General features: G+C 40.6%; 1 protein-coding gene across 1 annotated transcript in view; it reads right to left on the bottom strand.

Annotated features, from left to right (window-relative positions):
* Positions 1-2,704: 2,704 nt before the first annotated feature.
* Positions 2,705-19,099, bottom strand: part of LOC146991258 (complement C3-like) — a 71,848-nt gene continuing 55,453 nt past the window's right edge. The window contains exons 22-43 of the mRNA XM_085798665.1: positions 15,310-15,522; positions 15,156-15,213; positions 14,987-15,076; positions 14,662-14,868; positions 14,467-14,542; positions 14,143-14,299; positions 13,940-14,032; positions 11,117-11,267; positions 10,921-11,006; positions 10,481-10,558; positions 10,152-10,307; positions 9,899-9,961; positions 9,433-9,514; positions 9,089-9,131; positions 8,724-8,814; positions 8,484-8,597; positions 5,200-5,317; positions 4,374-4,463; positions 3,952-4,044; positions 3,784-3,867; positions 3,492-3,633; positions 2,705-3,001 (exon numbers count right to left, since the gene is read on the bottom strand). Coding sequence (XP_085654791.1) covers positions 2,860-3,001; positions 3,492-3,633; positions 3,784-3,867; positions 3,952-4,044; positions 4,374-4,463; positions 5,200-5,317; positions 8,484-8,597; positions 8,724-8,814; positions 9,089-9,131; positions 9,433-9,514; positions 9,899-9,961; positions 10,152-10,307; positions 10,481-10,558; positions 10,921-11,006; positions 11,117-11,267; positions 13,940-14,032; positions 14,143-14,299; positions 14,467-14,542; positions 14,662-14,868; positions 14,987-15,076; positions 15,156-15,213; positions 15,310-15,522 — 2,427 coding nt within the window. The 3' untranslated portion in view covers positions 2,705-2,859. The remainder of the gene's footprint in view (positions 3,002-3,491; positions 3,634-3,783; positions 3,868-3,951; positions 4,045-4,373; positions 4,464-5,199; positions 5,318-8,483; positions 8,598-8,723; positions 8,815-9,088; positions 9,132-9,432; positions 9,515-9,898; positions 9,962-10,151; positions 10,308-10,480; positions 10,559-10,920; positions 11,007-11,116; positions 11,268-13,939; positions 14,033-14,142; positions 14,300-14,466; positions 14,543-14,661; positions 14,869-14,986; positions 15,077-15,155; positions 15,214-15,309; positions 15,523-19,099) is intronic.

The following is a 19,099-nucleotide window of genomic DNA, read 5'->3' as shown; positions in this document are numbered from 1 at the left end:
AAAACACTTAGAGTTAAAAAGAAATCACCAACATTTCCATGCTGTCAAGATGCAATTTATGTATTATCAGATTTTGTTTAGATATTAGAATTTGTGACATTTTGACCATTTTTGAAATTTGCCTTGACACCTGCTTGCCTGGCTGATGACTCCCTATTTGAGAAGACACACAGCAGGTCTCACTCTCAGACAATTAGCTCAGTGAGTTAAGAGCTGGTTCTTGGTGTTGGAGGATGTGGGTTCAAGACCCAACAAGGGAATTAACTAAAATACCAGATGGCCTTTGTTAATAAATTACTTAATCTTAGAGTCACAGTAGATGTTTGACAAATACATATCAGAATTTTACCTCTTTTTACAGTGGTTTCAGACAGTACTCTCAAAAGTGAATTTAGTCTGTAAGTTTCTTGAGAATTGTGTTTAGACCAAAGGAGATTATTATAAATTAGTTATATGTGAGTTGTGGTATTTATGAGCTACAACCATACACTGTAAAAAAAAAAGAAAAAAAAAAAAAGGCTACAACATGAGGAAGTAGACCTAGCATTAAAGTGCACCATTTTGGCTGTGGGGAGTAATAGAGTCAATAGCTATGGGGTAAGTTGAGCCATGTGGCCAGGGGTAGGTTCAGCCACCTGCCCTATACACTGTGTATTTTGGCTGTATATGTCCTAATTATTAAATCATGATTCTGGATGTTTATGATTACAGTAAGTACATTCCTGAAAACAGGAAACGTTGTTATTGTAGGCCAAGCTTTACTTTCAAAGAGAAAGATGAGGGATTCTTCCCAAGATGCAATGTAATAGCAAAACTTCTCAAACCTCACTGAGTTAGCAGCTCAGCAGCAGGTCCCAGTAGTTTGTGATCACCTGCAACCTAGACAGGACCAGTTTATTTGTGGGGATGCACATGGGGGAATGCAGATATAGTAGTTAGCAGCAAAACTATAATTGTCTTGATGTAGTGATCCTGAATATGAAAAGTCGCTCATCTTACCCCACTTTTTAAAAAATTGGATCCCTCTCTCCATCCAAAAGCTTATTTTTTTTCCTGAGTTAAACTTGGACCATCCATTGCTGCAGCTGTGTGTATGGACTCCAAATTTGCTATTTAACTTAATCATAGTAAAGGTAAGTAGCCAAAAGCATGTTTCTGCCATAATTTTCCCATACACCAACCTCATGCCCATTGTTGCCCACTTAACGCAGAAGTAAGCGATCCGGTCGTTTTGGCTAATGCTGCGTTACAGGCAGGCTTTTGAAACCGTAAATTACAGCTTCAAGTCACGACTTACGACTTTGTAGCGTTCCAGGCAACCCACTCGTGTTTTTCCGACCTGTTTTACCGGTGAAAGTGCACTATAACGGCCACTCGTAACTTCCGACCCGTGAACTCGTACCAGGTCGAACTGGTACGAGTTCACAGGTCGGAAAAACGCGAGTTACGAGTTGCCTTGAACGCACCATAACGTCTTGTCAGCCGATTGAGTTAGCAGCCCCCGCCCTCGTCATGGATCTATTGGTCCTCGTCTCTACGTCACCACATTCAGGCGCATCCCTCGGCTGCACACACAGCCCTTCATGCCGTTCTCTCTCCTCATTGGATAAAACTTGTAGGATACGAGAAAAGTTTTCTCCTCGGCTCAGAGCAGAGCAGAGTGACAGAGAGACCCGTGTTTCGGTCCAAACACTCTATGTAAGTGATTGCTGTCGGAAGATATAACTATTTAAGACTTATATTAACACAAAAATATCGCTTACTTCTGCTTTAACAACTTCTAAATCTGTTATCTTTTGGAGAAAACTTAGCCACTTTCAAGAGGGAATTTCTAATGTATTTCCCTTTGAGATTAATAAAGTAATTTGTATTCATAGAGAAGCAGCAGTAATTTTCCTGTGAGCAGTCTCTCTCTGCTCCCTGCTCCATCTTTCTTTCTTTTTTGTGTCATTGTCGTGTGAGCTACTACACTAATATGAATTTCCCTCCTCGGGATGAATAAAGTATTCTCTACTCTACTCTACTCTACTCTGTTCTGTTAGGTCAAATGAGCAGAGGTGAAGGAGCAGCTCATTCAGTCTGCACAGCAGCTATGAATGCTTTGTGTACAATACGTACGAGCTGTGCATTATAGATTTCAAAGTACATTGAGACAGCTTTTGGTATTTGGAAAAAAACAACTATATCTTCCTATGGATATATGAATTCTCAAATAAAGCACTTTAGGTGTTTTATTTAAAAATTCTAATTCTAAATTCTAACTAAATGATGTTCTTTTTCTGTTTATAGTTACAATATATTCCACAAGTGTGGCAGCATTTCAATTGCTCTTTTATGGAAAAGTAGAGCTCAGGCTGGTCAGAATTAGGTTTGCGGGTTGTTGGCCATGTACAAAAGGTTTGGAAAATTTAGTTTTTGACCACAGTTCAGGTGCTAGACAAATATGCAATGAGTCACTTATCATACCTGTGCCAAATTTCATGGCTTTTCATCCAATAAATATTGAGACATTTCACTCAAAACTAATATAAACATTACACTGGCCCTATAAGAGGAGTCAGGGAATCACAATTTAAAGTTATCAAGTTCTTTGGGAAACATGAAAGTCATTTGTACCAATCTTATTGACACCAAACACTGCCATGCTGCACTGCTCGTATGTTGTAATGATATTATATGATTATATGAGACAGAGACCATGAGATAAAAGCCCATTACAATTTAATCAACATTATCAATGACACATTTCCACAACATGTGTCCCAAATTGATTTGACATGAGAGTAATGCAAACTTTAAACAATTAAAAACATGTATTTCAAACTTTTTTAAAAGAGCATTTTATGTCTTTGTAATTCATTACTGCCTACATAAAAGGTTGTCATACTTGAACTTCAACTCTGCTATGCCCTTACAGACATCGGCGTGTTCCTCTGTCTGACACTCTGCATCTGTCGGCCAGTACTCGATCCAGGTTCTCTCACCAAGCACATACAGATAACTGAGGAGATCAAAGTGAAAAAGAGAATAGGAGATTTATGTATTTGTCAGGGAATACTTCTATCTGTCTGTCTGTCTGTCTGTCTGTCTGTCTGTCTGTCTGTCTGTCTGTCTGTCTGTCTGTCTGTCTTTCTGTATTTGATCCTTTTAGAGAATTGATAATTGAATTGTCCAAAAAGGTGATTTGTGAAGTTGCATTGACAAACATTTGAAGAAATACCCTTGAGCCATTATTGACAGACAGAAAAAAATAATGCCTCTTGTCACTGGCTGTCACTCAGACACAATCACAACTTGTACAAAGTTGTGTTTCTATTCATGAAAAGGTGTATGACTGAGAAACCATACATAAACAATGCTTGCAAGATACCAACACCAGACATCAAAGGAAGGCAACAATGTCATAATACACAGTCTCTATCCCACTCTCTCACACACACACACACACACACACACACACACACACACACACACACACACACTAAACTCACGTTAGAGTCAGTTTGTCGATCATAATGTCTCTGTCTGCGCCCATAATAAGATAGGTTTTGCCAAGTAACAGATTTAGGGCCCATTTGCAGTGTTTATAACTGAGGAATTCACGTTGGCGACCAGATACGCCCCTGTCAGTGCCTGTCAGTAACATCCAAGATAAAAGAAAGAAGCTCATTAAATGTAATAAAATACATATCACAATGACACTGTTGTTTTCTTGTATCCATCAATGCAATATATCTCACATCAGTTAAAAACATGAAGGTTTCAAAGGAGATAAATACCCACCCTCCTTGATGACCTGGACAACCTCCATGGTGAAAACATCAGTGGACACTTCCTCTGTTATGTTAATCACTTTCACTTTGAACACTGAGAACAGACAAATTGCAGCATGATTGTTAGTTCACTCACTCACTCGCTCACTCACTTGCTCACTCACTCACTCGCTCTTACCAAAATCTGTTTTAGTGTCCTGGGTACTCAGACAAGATTGAGCGACACGCTCATCATTGCTGACTTTTTCCTTCTTCTGCTTTGTGCATTCCTCTAGAAATTTGCATGGGCAAAAAGCAAAAAACAACAACAACTGCTTCAATCAAGTGAGCACATGTGGAGAGCTTCTCACGCTATTTTGCAGTAAACACCAGTCTAGAAGTTACTGAGGCCCTAATTGTCTTCCATTACTTAAGCAATAATCTCGTACTAGTTTTCGCTCTGTTGTTGATATCACATTCCTCTCAGATTAGTGACAATCTGGTCTCAAATATGCATGCGGCATGCCCATTCATTAATGCAGCAGTTTTATTTTGTAAATAAAAATATATGGTAGAAATGTTGCATAATGCTTTAAGTGCTTCTTTAAGAGTTTACATTACCTTCAGCACATGTGCATTCACCATGTCTACACAGCATCAGCAGCTCTCCACTTGGCCTTTGTGGGTGGTAGAATCTCACACAATTTGTATCTGCAACAGGGTATACAAATAGTTTCTGTCGGTTGTTTAAAGCACCACAGTCCATCAGAAATAAATAAGAAAAGAGATTTTTTGCAACAATGAATGACTCCTTTAAACTGTTGATCTTGATACAAACACAATCTAATAAAGTTATTAAAACAGGTATTTTATTTTATTTTATTTTAATATCTTTGAATGTTGAAACTCAAATGTAAAATACATGATATTACATACATTACAAAGTACTGTACAGGTGTTACCACACCATTAAATACACTTTATTTACATAGCATTTGTCGTAATCAAGTGAAGTGCCTCACACAAAGGAAGAAGAGAATCAAGAACAAGAGATCACCTCACTGTTTGTCAGATGAGGATCTAGATCGTCCACATGGGAGAATAAAACACTGTATATCCACAGGACCACTCCATAAAGGTGAGTTATTTACTTCAGCACTGGTAAAATATGATAAACACAACAAAAAACTGTGTGGTGCCACTCTTCGCTTGCCTCACTGAACGCATGTCACTCCCCATTTCTCCCCTTAAGGGAACACCGAGGTGCACAATCACAAAAAGACAATGACCACACACACTGATCGTGGTATAGAGAGAGAGCAATTAAACTTATGGTTTAAAGTACCCTAATGATGTAAATATCTCAACTGGTAGACTCTTCCATGAATTGGTGTGTTTGTTTGAGACACAGCAGTACCCTATGTTTCTGGATGGCTTTGAAACTCACCGTTTTGATTTTGAAGGTCATAATATTCATAGATGGTCACAGCAGCTGGTTGTAGGCGGGCACCCAAATCCTTCTGATGGAGCCTAAAGGTGATCTCTTCTACTTGTGTGTGAGAAACCTATGAAGAAATGTACGAAGGTAGAATGTGAGAGAAAGAGAGAGAAATGGTTTAATACCATTTCATATCTGTACTGCATTAAATTCACGTGCATAAAGAGGAGATAAATGCAACTTTCAAGTGGTCATTATAAAAACAAGTGTTTAAGAAACTAAGTAAGGGATAATGTATAGTTCGGAGGTAACAACCGACCAACTATACATTATCCCGCTTAGAACACGGCCTACAACTAAATCATTCAATAATGTAACACAAAATAATGATAAAAAGAGATTTTATTCATGTAAAATTAGACCGTTGCTCGGGACGCCGCTCTGACCAGCGAAGCACAGAAAAGAGAAAGTATGCAGGATATTTACTTTATGTTTCATTTTTACCGTCATTAAATAGCTTCGGACTAATTGTGATGTTAGATAAACGACTTGTAACCTGTTACAGGGAGAGTGGAGGCTCCTTATTTCCACATCGTGGCTGAAAAGTAAACTTGCATCAGAACTTCTGACCGTGTCACAGCTCCTCTCCTCTCTGTAGCTCCGCGACACAAACGCACCCCATAATCTCTTGTTTATGACAGGTACAACTACACAAAATACATCGTAACGTGTATGGTAATCCATCGATCCACTGATTGATTATCAAAGGCTTCAAATGCACGAACGGGAGGAGGCTCAGAAAACCGCGGCCGTGACCGGACATGCAGAGTCGGCCGTTGCTATGGAGTCCCTAGCAACGGTCCGCTCAGCGGTGGTCTAGCGAGAAATAAACACTGCAGAATATTGGTGATTGACCAATCAGAATCGAGTATTCAAGAGAGCCGTGCTCTAAATCTAAATAACCTCTCAGTATATTCACAAGGTACAATGACGATGCTATGGCAAATTTGCATTCCTGATTTTGGTATCATGTTTGAAGTCGAGATTGATTCAAGGCCAAAGTGTCTTTCATATGTCCATCACCCTATAATACCTTTGTAAAACTCTGAAAAAGGCTAACTCTAAGTGAATTTAAAGAATTAATACTAGGGATGCCACATTTTTTCAAACCTAGTACAAGTGCAATTACGAGTACTTGCATCTGAGTACTTGCCGATACCATGTACTAACGAATACTTATTAAAGCCATTACAGTTCATACAATTACTTGTGTATGTGTTTTGTTTTTATCAAATATTGTTCATTCTCTGACATTTGAACATCCCACTATATATGGCATTGCCACACATTTTAATCAAATAGAATTACATAATGTTGTTACTGACATTTTAACATTTAACTGCATCTTTGTTTAACAGCTTTTACACATATTTCACTTATATATAACTCTTAAATATAACTGTGCCAACATAAAATACTTCCTGTCTTGTCTTCCTGTGCGCTCCCTCATGGGATTTCCTAAATGATGTGTCTCATCTGTGTTGATTATCCCACCTCTGCCTTGTTGCTCCTTCTGTATTTAACCTCAGTGTTTTCCCATTATCCTTTGCCGGATCGTCTGCATTAGTAGGCTACCCTGCATTCTTCCACTGTGTTCATGCCTGATGCAGCCCTAGAGTTCCTGCATGTTCTTGGGTCCCTGCTTTTAGTTTTTTCCTGGTAAGTAATAAGTACTTTTGTTCACCCCACCATCCCTGTCTCTGGCATTTGGGTCCAGTTTCCCTCAAACCTGACACTGTCATCAGTAACTTCTGTCCTGTGATAACTAAGGATATTTTGAAAAAGTGAAGGGCAGTTTTTATACGTTTTTTTATATGTCATTACTTGTAGACATTAGTTTCAACCGTTGGCACAAGCAAGTCATCTATCAGTCAGAGGGTCCTACAAGGACGTTGTGGATGAAGAAAAACTAATAATGGAGGCGATACAGCACATCTGTTTAAAGCAGAAGTAAGCGGAATGTTTGTGTTAAGTCTTAAATAGTTTTATCTTCTGACGGCAATCACTTCTATAGAGTGTTTGGTCTGAAACACGGGTCTGTCAGTCACTCTGCTCTGCTGTAAGCCGAGGAGAAAACTTTCCTTGTATCCTACAACCTTTATCCAATGAGGAGAGAGAACGGCATAAAGGGGCGGTCCTCTCTGTGTGTGCAGCCAAGGGTTGCGCGTGAATGTGGTGACGTAGGGACGAGGGCGGGGACTGCTAACTCCATCGGCTGACAGGAAGTTAGCCAAAACCACCGGATCGCTTACTTCTGCTTTAACACAAACGGAAAGTAAAAAACCACGGAGTAAAATCAACCTCAGAAAGAGGACTAATTTATCTGTCTAAACATCATAACTATGACACCTGAAACTGTAAACACAGCTGATCGATCGAAAAAAAATTATCGCTCCAGTGAATTTACTTTCCATCATTGAGAACAGGTTCTTGAATGTAACTCAGTCAAAGTGAGACGTATCCTCAAGATTTCTAGCAGTTCTGTTAGGTCATGCATGCTTTACATGCTGGCAAAGAACAAAGGGAATGGCGTGCTCGACTCTTGTGTAAAGATGAACTGGGTGCCAGCTCAAAAATCGAAACAAGAAAAAACTGAAATAGCAGCACTCACAAAATAATCTTGAAACATTTATTGAACGCACAGCAAGTTTCAGCCCTTGGCTTTCTTCAGCGTGAGTTTGTGAGTACTGCTATTTCAGTTTTACATGCTGGCAAAGCTAGACATGTCAGACTTGTGTGGGCTCGGAGAAAATCGCTTCGTTACTTGATCGTTTTTAAACTTTGGCGGCTCTGCCACTCGTCTTTATGCCACTCAGTGGACGTTCCACAGCGACTTTCGAGTACCGCGACGTCACGTGCATACCTGTGATATTTTAACACAATTACAATCTCTGGTCATTTCAGAGCCAATTGTTTTGCCATTCTGGCATAGTCGTTATCTCCAAATGGAATAGTGCAATAGTAGTATCATCTTTTGGCCACTTTGACTGCAATGTCAAATGAACTTTTTCCTCATGTTATCACAGCACAGTTGTTTCAAAATACCATCATATTTCATAATATGCAGAGTTGATTTTCACACAACCAATTTATGACTTTAGGGCTATCAGGTGTCCCACTGATTGATACATAATTGGACATTCAAATATGAATAACTAAAGATTTTACAAATGAATAATATGGTATAGAAATGGTGAGTCATTATTTCTCTGCAGGAAAAACTAGTGGCTTACCTTATTTAAGTACATGATGAGCGTGCCTCTGTCTCTGCTCTGGTCTGTATCTTCAGATGACCCTTCTGTGTTGGTCTCATACCTTTGAATGACTCGGGAAGGTCCATTGGACAACTGCACACAGAGACACACAATCTAAGCTACACAATCAACAAGACAATCCTCATAATTTTAAAACAAATCATGTTTACACCAATAATCAACAGTGATAATTAAACACTGCGTGTATGCAAGTCTTACTAAGTTCAGGTCATTTTTGTCAGGCACAAAGCCAGTAAGTAAGGCAATATTCAATATTGCCATATCTGCATCATGCTCTTTGTCCAAATACCTGTATACAGAATAGATAGAATAATTAGAATAATGGAAAAAAGGTAAGTGGAAAACTAAACCCAAATAACTTAATAAATATTTTAGAATGGAAAGAAAAGGTAAGTCGTGTATCATTATTGGGGGGGAAAACAACAACAGTGACACATTAAATCAATGCATGAATGAAAATGAAGCATTAAAGAAAATTGAGGTTTCACAGGTAGTTAGAAAATACTGTTCAAATACTGTACAAAGCCACATTATGTCCAAAATGATTTCTTCATTGTACTCACTTAACCTTTATGGTCAGCGTGTATATAGTTTCTTCATACTCATCTATGATAGGGCAAAACATTGGAGAAAACATGAAATGACATTCAGATAATAAAAATTAGACCACAACCACTGAAGAAAACACAATATGACAAGAAAAACACATAAATAACAAATAACAAATACAAGCATGACACACAGAAAATAGCCAGAAAATAAAGACAAATGGTCAAACAGGAAGAGATGTTTAAACTTATCAATACCTGTGTGTGCAAAATCAAACTATTTGTATTTTTTCCTCCCAGTATTTTGCACACCAGGGCAGAAAAGGCAATCACCAAAAAACAGAACAGAACAGAATTACCTTGGGTGAATGTCACATTGAGGTCAAACTTTTTGCAGTTGCTGTCCCCTTGTCTAATCTGGGCGTAATAATATGACACCACCTGTCACATTGAAACAGTTCTTAATCTCAATTTCTTATAATTTAGGTCACAATTTCACAGATTATGCTATTGTTTCTGTACCAGCAGTCCTCATAATGGCAAAGGTCTATGAATGTGGAATCACTGGGAGTAGGACAATTGGGTAAAGACAAATCTTTAGTGTTTGAGCAAACCTGTGCGTTTGGTTTATTTAGTGAGAAGCTATGATGTTTGTTCCGTATTTTCATTATTTTCTGACACTAATCAGTAGCTTTCAGTTAGAGGGACTGTTGATTACATACCAAATTACAACACTTGAAGACTATGTTGAAAGGTTTTATTTAGGTGCAGAACAATAAACATCTAATGAACCAAACAGACTCAGACTCACACTGCTATACTCACTTTCACTGTTGCTTGTCCAGTTCCAGTGGCAACCACTCTCACATCCTCGTTTATGAAATCTAACTGTTGGGTTTTGAAAGACGCATGTATTCACATGTTAGGGCCTTTGAGTATAATTTGAGCTCCTTAGGCTGTGCTTGGTCATGCATCTACCATCTTGTTTTGGATTTTTTCCTGCTCCCACTCCCCCTAACCCATCTTGAACTTCATTTGAATTAATTTTCATCTCAATTGTTTATGTGTTGATTTTCACCTCATCGCTTCTAGTGGTCATGTAGTTATCTCTGTTGATGAAGAGATTGGTAACTCCGCTCCTTCTTGGAAGGTGAAGGTTAATATTCAAATCATATGGTTCATCAGTAACACTACTCCAGTACTCAGCTATTGCCTGGTATACCATTATAGTAACCTGGAGAAAGAAACAATGACAATCAGAATGAGACAAAGTGAGACTCATACTTTTGATTAGTAGGTTACAAGGTGCTGCTGAGAGTAACTAACAAAAATAAGCATAACTTCACAAGAAAGAGACCTAAATGTACTGTGGCAAAGAGAAAAAAGGGGAGAGAGAGAGACTCCTACTTGCGTGGAATAATAGCTTCCTAAATCATCCTGATTTTGCAGGAACCATCTGACGACAGGTTTGGCTTCGTCCAAAGCCTTTAACAATGAAAGTTGAGACAAAGAGTTGCAGTACAATTTATGAAATTGTATCATATCAGCAGTCATCATGAGTATAGCTAAAGACAAATTATATTTTTGGGTGGTGTCACATACTTAAAACAGAATGTCTGGGGCTGTCTCGTTTTTGTATGACCTCTTGTGGCAACGACAAATAAAATACTTTGAACTTTGGATCTAACACTGTTTGAACTGAAATGATGATGATAGTTGAGGGGCTACAAGTCTACATTAGATATTTCTCAAGGAAAGTGGGTCTTATCATCCACCATTGGTTCTGTCTCTGAGGTTGCATGAAGGATGACTCTATAGAATTGTGCTCTTGCCAAAGCATAACTCACCTGGACCTCTACCAGAGCCAAAAGACCATACGCTGTTGCCTCAATTGTGAACATTCCTGAGCCAGGCACAGGCCAGTGGGTTGAGTCTGAAGAGGACAGAAGAATCATCAATTATCAATCAATTAAGCTTCTTCTATGGATGTTTATGAAGTCTCTTGATAAATGTCATTGTTTCCTGATTATTGTGTCACAAAACCTGGAGACATGAATTTCTTCAGAAGCCGACGGTCTAATTTGTTTTGCGAAGCCAGGGCATATGATGTTATCGTATAAGCATAAGGGTTGGTGATGCCAGGCAGACGCCCTTCCAGGTATCCAACGGCTTTGTCTATACTGCTTTGCAGGTTCTGTAAAGGAGGAAGAGACCACTTTCAGATAATTATATCTAAGGGCTGAGAAAGAGTCATTCAGCCCATGCTGTTATTGCTCCTGGATAGTTAAAAAAATTCAACTTGCTGTTGTGGCTCCTTTGTAATTATGGCAACCAAAACAGGAAATAAAGTGTCAGAATAACAGACCTCTGCAACAAAAGCTATGAGATATGATTATTTGTTCTGAGACAAGAAACAAAAGCTTTTATATTAAAGGGATAGTTCACCCTAGAATGATATTTCGCTCATTATCTACTCACCCTCATGTGGACTAAGGGCTGGAAGAAGTTTGAGAGTCCTCCGTCCCTTCTCTGAGTTACAGGGGGTCTCAGCGTAGCAGTGCATGTCCATATAACGGTTGTAAAGGGACACCAGAGCTCTTCGTAAAAAAACACACACAAAAAAACATCCAAATACCTCCATGCTGCTCGTATGTAATGTCCGTCTTGTGCTGAAGCCCCAAATTGCGTAATTGTCCCGAAAAAAATTAAATAAGTCTATATTTTAAGCTTGTTTGTAGCGGAAGCTTCTCAAAGCTCCTCTTCCTGGTCCGTCCAAATCTCGCGTGATTCGCAGTAACCGCACTGACGCTGGCGCAAATCACGCGAGATTTGGACGGACCAGGAAGAGGAGCTTTGAGAAGCTTCCGCTACAAACAAGCTTAAAATATAGACTTATTTAATTTTTTTCGGGACAATTACGCAATTTGGGGCTTCAGCACAAGACGGACATTACATACGAGCAGCATGGAGGTATTTGGATGTTTTTTTGTGTGTGTTTTTTTACGAAGAGCTCTGGTGTCCCTTTACAACCGTTATATGGACATGCACTGCTACACCAAGACCCCCTGTAACTCAGAGAAGGGACGGTGGACTCTGAAACTTCTTCCAGCCCTTAGTCCACATGAGGGTGAGTAGATAATGAGCGAAATATCATTCTAGGGTGAACTATCCCTTTAATCATTAATCATGGCTGCAAAGTTCACAGCAAACAGAAAATGGTGGATAGCATACGTCGTAGATCAAAAGCTCCTGACTTGCGCCAGCGGGCTCAATTAAAACCGACAATCTACAAGACTGATGATCAAGTTATTGTAGAAGACAAGTTTCTCAATTTTCTTGCAGTTAAAATCAAAACGATGATGCAGGATGAAATAGTCCTTTTAGCCTTGAATGCCTTCGACTCTGAGTGGATCAAGTCTTCTAAGAAAGTGCTGTTTAAACTCTGTCCTGACACTAAGCAAAGGATGCTAATGATATCAAATGTTGGCTAAAAGCATTAAAGGTGTACAGAAATGGCCGTTTGTCCTGTTTGTCACGCCGAGTTGTCCCGAGTTGCCGCACAAGTTTACCTGAGTAAGGAAAACAAATTTGATTGGTCGTTATCGAGCGGGTGGGATATTCAAAGCTTGGGGCGAGACCAAGCCCGGTGTGTGTGTGTCTCAGACATTTGATTGACGGATGACGGATCCAGTATCAGTGGCTGATGAATCGTGAGCAGGCTGACGTATAATCTGTGCCTGCATTATCCAATGCGAAAAAAAAAACCCACTTTCATCCCGGATTTAATCAAAAATAGAATTTTGCACAAAGTTTGGGCTACATCGTCTGATAGATGAGTTATTACACTAATTTTATGACCCAGAGTGGGCTCAAATTCAATTTTCTTTTCTGTAGATAATATCCCTTGATTCGTCTCCCATTACCTTGATGAGTTGCCGCCTGTGTCTTTCAACTACCTGGATGTGTTTACCCTGCTGAGCTAGATGAAGCGACTGCAGTGAAGTTTGTATGCTAAGGCATGCAGTGAAACTTCAAAGACCTACGCATGGTGGTAGACCATAGAAAGTAAAGTTGCTGCCTGGAGCTGAATCATAATGGAAGGCTGTTGGTGCCGAGCAACACTGAACCAGCCTGCAGCAGCGCTGTGTGCAATGGCCCAGCTGCAGTTTACGTGCCGAAATGGAGCCAGGTCGTGAAACAGGGACGACCTCAGAGAAATATCAACAAGGACAATCTGCTTCCCTAAAACAGTGGGTTGGTAAACCTGATCGGAGGACGTCACGTCTAAACCTATTATTGGCACTGCTGCACAAAGGAAAATAAAAGTGATTCATACGAAGTTGGTAAGTGTTTTCACTACCAAATTCTCACCAGATCTTGATGCAGAAACTCTAACTTGACAAAATAACTTGGCTATGACGTTAAATGTGAGTGTATTGACACTGTGAGAAACCGATACAGTTCTTATCCTCTTTATACTGCCCCTCTAAGCAAGTATTCCCAAACTTTAGGTTGTCTAAAATGATTGCTTATGAATTCTGATGAGAAAACCTAGGTGGTGCAGTGTGAGTGAGTTGTTTTGTCAATCGCGAGTCCAATAATAAAGTCTGTTTTTACTGTTTCAGTAAAAAACATTTGATTGCCAAGACAGTGTTAACCACTGGATCAATGTGCTGGCTGACCCATGAACAGTAGGCTATTTAATTATTTCACCAATTATTGTCGAGTCAAGAAGTTATTCTAGTCATGTTGAATGGTCGACATCATGTTTTGAGCAGCCACGAAAAAAGAGCAAGACATCGCAAAAGAGAGATATAGACGGAGGCGACAGAAATATACACAGTAGTTAAGTAGTGAGATACTTACAGCTAGCCGGGGACACAGTCTCCTTGCTTCCTGTATGGCCATCAGGCAGAAGGCTGTCATGGAGGCGTCTGAATCTTTGCCGCGCAAGTCACCCTACACATGCACATACACACATCAAAACCATATTTACAGTATCATCACATTCATAGTCAATAGCATAACACTTGTGGTTAGCACTAAGAAAAGAATAGATATGCACGCACAATCATGTTTTGACTATAGATAAATCCAACATCTCTAAACCGGCCGTTGTCTTCCTGTTGGTTCATCAGAAAAGTGAGGGCGTCACAGACTATGTCCTCTTTCACTGCTACCAATTTGTGGGCCATTGCAAACACCTTTGCAACAAAAGCTGTCAGCCTTATGGAAAGAAGAGGAAGAGGAACAAATGTAAAAACGTGTACATGGACTATGATTGATAACTTCCCAGTTACTTAGAATCAAAGTCAATGAGCAAAATGTATATTCATAAACATTATATTTATATGTGTGTAGTGCAGGAGTTCATGCAGTCTTAGATGCTTCACCAGGTGCTGCCAGGACGACTTGTGAACACAGCAAATGACCCATCAGGCTTACGGTAGGTAAGCTCATTGTTGTAGCCTGGACAAAAAACACAGAAGCCTTTCACTCACTTTACTGAAACTAGTTGCCAGTTTGGTTTCTTATCGTGTGTGTGTGAGAGAGAGAGAGAGAGTGAGCGCGCGCGAGTGAGAGCCTACCTATCTGAATGTATTTGAGGGCTGTAGAACGTTGGTCCACGCCGACCTGTTCCCACTGGCCTGTTTTGTCTAAATATAGGGTAGTGATCACAGACATCGTCATGCCGAACATATTCTGCTCTCCACAACCTGATGGCAACCGGATCATGTGACTCAGTGATTTCCCAGCAATGACGTCGGTCACCAATGAACCGATCTGATTTTGTCCTGTGTGAACACAGGGAGAAACAAAATAGAAAATGTCTGAACCCAGTGTAACAGTCATTTCAGTCATGAAGAACAACTGTCTGTCAGTTCTTTACAATACCTGTCATACACATCTCACCTGACACAAAAACCATGGTTCTTGTAGGTGCACCTGGAATCAAATCTTGCGAACGAACCCTACTGTTAATAGTAGCCTCGTCTCTTCCACCTATGGGGAAGTTCGGTATCAGCAAATGAAAAGAATAAAAATATCCACGTGTTCACTTAAATAATAAACTCAGTTACACCTTTGCTTGTTGGATCAAGAGTGCAAGGAATCACGTTGTTCTTGAGTTTGCCTTCAGACTGGAAAACAAACAATTACACTGATTTGCAATCACTATTCTCAAGCAAACCTTTTACAAGACTGTAAATGCAATCATATGAGTCCGTTTATCTTACCACCACAAACAGCTTCTTTTTGACCCCATCTCTGAAATCTTTTCCTTTAACAGCTGCTTGGACCTCAATGTCAAGTAGACCTAACCCTGAGGGAATAATCACAAAGGGTACTGGTCGTGTACTTCTGGGTGGGATTCTGATCTCTTGACGATAAAACCCATGCCTGGAGGCTGCACTGCACACTTTTTCATTTTCAATCAGGTCTACCCGCACCTTGTAAAAGAAGAAAAAAGGAAAGAGGCTGAAAAGATTATCCTTACCCATCTGAATGCAGTGAAAGAGCTCTTCACATCGCAGATGCAATAATGTGTGTAGCCTACTGATATCTAATCCTTTGGCATTTAAATTCCATTTTATCACATCATAAAGTCATTAAAAAATCTGACATTAATTGTGTATTCATTGCTTTCTTATCTCTTCATAACTATTACTGTGACTTAGATTTTAATCTCTATACAATGTTATGACTTCCTGCCATAAGACCCGTAAACTGGACAAGAAAAGTTCTCCCTAGAAAAGCTTTGACGGAGAATTACCACTTTGGACCAGTCAACCAGTCAAGTCCAATCAAGAGCAGAGTACTTACTGCATATGTAGCAGGGCTGCATACACACACACATACTGTATGTGTGTGTGTGTGTGTGTATGCAGCCCTGCTACATATGCAGTAAGTACTCTGCTCTTGATTGGACTTGACTGGTTGACATACTGTATGTGTGTGTGTGTGTGTGTGTGTGTGTGTGTGTGTGTGGGGTGAAATCGATGTCAAAACAACCGGAAAGACGCGCAGCGACGTGTGTGTGCACGCATGGTTACTTTGTTATGCGTGCGTGCGTTGTTACGCGCAGGTTGTATTTCACACGTGACAAAAGCTGCGTACGTATGAAGCAGCGTGTGCACGTCTGTCAGTCACTGTTGGACAAATTATGTTACGCGTTCACACACACGTGCGGTCGCAGATTTTGTTGCTGCGCAGCAGGAAGTTGATCTGCACCGTGCGCACCACTCCGCGTAACATGACGTGTAGTGTAGTTGGCCTTTTCATTTTAGTCAACCAGGGGAGGCAGCAGTAAGCCAGACTTTGCCTGCCGGACCGGAAATTCAAAAGAAGAAGAAGAAGAAGCAGAAGGAGGAGGAGGAGAAGAAGGAGAAGGAGAAGGAGAAAGGAAAAGACCCATGCCATGAGATAATTATATTATAGACAGGAGGAGGCTCAGTGATGTCATGTCTTTTTATGCTCCATGGTTGACATTTATTCTGCATTGATATTTCAATTTCAACCTTCCTGATGGCGCGACAGTTTTGTAACAGTATGTATATAATTATTAATAAAGTGTAAAAAAAAAAAAAAAAAAAAACTAGGCCGGGAGTGTGTTGCAGCTATTCAGGTGCACAAACCTAACGCACATCTCCAGCTGTCCCAGCAGTTGTCAATGAACTGATTACGTGCGGGGGGTGTGGTTAACTTACAAATGTTTGTATTGTGTCTGCAGGCCATGTGTAAGCAAAGTAAAAGAAACAGAAACAGAACTCTTTCGTTTTTCCGTTTCAAAACCAAATAATAAAAAAAGCAACATTGTTTTTCTGTTATTCTGTTTTAAAACAAAAACAGAATAACATGGAAAATTAAGTCTTTGACTTTTTTATTGTTTTGTTATTATGATATTTGGAAACTTCACTCCACAGCGGCCAGTGGTCCCGGAGCAACTCTCTCCACACCCCCCGCAGGCGTTCGCTCCCCCCCACCCCCCGGCCGGAGCTCCGTGGTCCATGCACCAGAGTTCCCCGGGTCACGCTGCTGATCCGCCCCACGGAGCAGGCAGCTCGCAGCGGCTTCCTCCTACAGCGGATCGCTCCGTCCCGGACCGGGGAGTGACGTCGCCGCAGCCGCCGCTGTGAGCTGCCTGGTCAGCGGGGCGGAGCAGCAGCGTGACTCTGGGATGGCATGTGGACCATGGTCCATGGCGGCTCAGACGCAAGGTGTGGAGAGAATGGCTCCGGCCGGCCGCTGTGGCCAGCTGGGACACGGATCATTCTCTCTGTCTTCATTGAACAAATAAATCATGTCATGCAACAGCCTATATATCTGTATCTCGTATTGGATCGATTGCACCATCTACTGGATGAAAATGGAACACAGAACAACTACATTACGCGTCACGTTACACGTAGTGGTGCGCACCGGGCAGATCAACTTCCGGCCGCGCAGCAATAGATTCTGCGACCGCACGCGTGTGTGAACGCCTAACAACATTAGTCAAACAGTGACAGACAGACGTGCACAATCTGCTTGTCAGTGCCCGATCTGTACCCGGAACAAGATCCGTTCCAGACTTCTGCGCATGCGCCGTTTTACGGCATTAGCTTCAAAGCTATGCTAACTGATAGCCTAGCAGTAGAGCAGCTAAAAGTCCGCCGTAGCGTTGTTAAAACGTCACTTTATTAATTTTAAATATTTTTTCATGCGAGAAAGTCACAGTCCTAATCTGTGGTCAATTTATCCAACTGACGTCTGTTTGGAAGTTTGCTCCGAGGTTTTGGGAGAAGTGCAGAGCTACCTGGAGCTAACGTTAGCTCGCTGCTCGGCTCATCTCAGAGGCAGCAGCCGGCCGGCTGAGGGGATCGACCGGTCACCCAGACGTCGTCATGCTGGTGGAGAAAGCGAGCAGATTAATTTATGGTCTCATTGATTAGTTTGTGTAAATGAAAAGTGAAGCTTCAGGTGTGTGCTAGTCAGAGGAGCAGTGCTGACTTGCTGCTGTCTGTATGTGCAGAAATCACCACATTTACATCAATAAATAAATGTTTTACAATTAACTGATCGCTCTACATTACAATTAATTTAATCAGAAATAAAACAGAGGGGAATTCATTGCGACGTGCTTGTGTTTTTCCCATGGATGTATTATTTTTTCCTCGAAGAACGTCTCTGTTTTCATCCATATCCGCGGTGTCTGCTGTTGTAGTAAAAAAGAGGAATACAACAAATGCGTGTTCGTTGATTTGAGAGAGGACAAACAACGACGTTCTAGTTGACCATTTATTAAAGTTGGATCATCAAAAGACTTGTACAAGGATCTTCACTGTTAAGGAAATCGCAGTCTGCAAGCAGTTAGCTGCAACCACCCGCCCAGAGAAGAGTGACGAAAAAACGTTACAATGCTCTTAATATACTTCGCACTATGTGTGTGTGTAATTAATTTCTATTGGTTAAAACTGATGGGGAGGAACTTTGGTTTAAACTTAGTTCTCCCTTTGTTGGTGCACGGGCTGGTCCCAGCCCCTTGGCACACGAACCATCCAATCTTCTGGAGACAGCGCCCTGAAAGAGAAGAGCCCTCCCTACTCTGCTTTGGGCCTCTCGTGGGTATAAGCATCCTGCTCTCTTATCTTCCCCCAAGGACACCTGCCTACGTCTTGCTCCCTGTTTGTATCATCTCCTCGTGTTGGATGATCATAAATCTGTTACAAGAGGGAGAGCAGAATGAATAGGTCTACTGATGAGCAACATGCTGAAGTTACCCTTTAACCTTGAGAGAGCCCAAGCTGAACGATTCTCACGAAAACAACTTGTTAAATTATGACTTTAATAAACAGAGCTGACAAGAGTGGTAAGACTAAGCTTGAACAACACTAGTGTTCTGCCTGCCAGATGATCAACTTAGAGAATGCATATTCCTTTAACATACTTGATAAAAAGATTATCTAAAGAAGAAACATAAGATGATCTAATGTATTTAATATAATTAGTACTTGTTAGACAGATTAACTAAAGAAGAATCATATGAAG

Source organism: Trachurus japonicus, chromosome 1, assembly GCF_045865225.1.
Source record: "Trachurus japonicus isolate A0001 chromosome 1, Traja_1.0".
In the NCBI taxonomy this organism is placed as follows: Eukaryota; Metazoa; Chordata; class Actinopteri; order Carangiformes; family Carangidae; genus Trachurus; species Trachurus japonicus.
The sequence above is the reverse complement of the archived record's forward strand: the minus strand, read 5'-3'. Positions and strand labels throughout refer to the sequence as shown.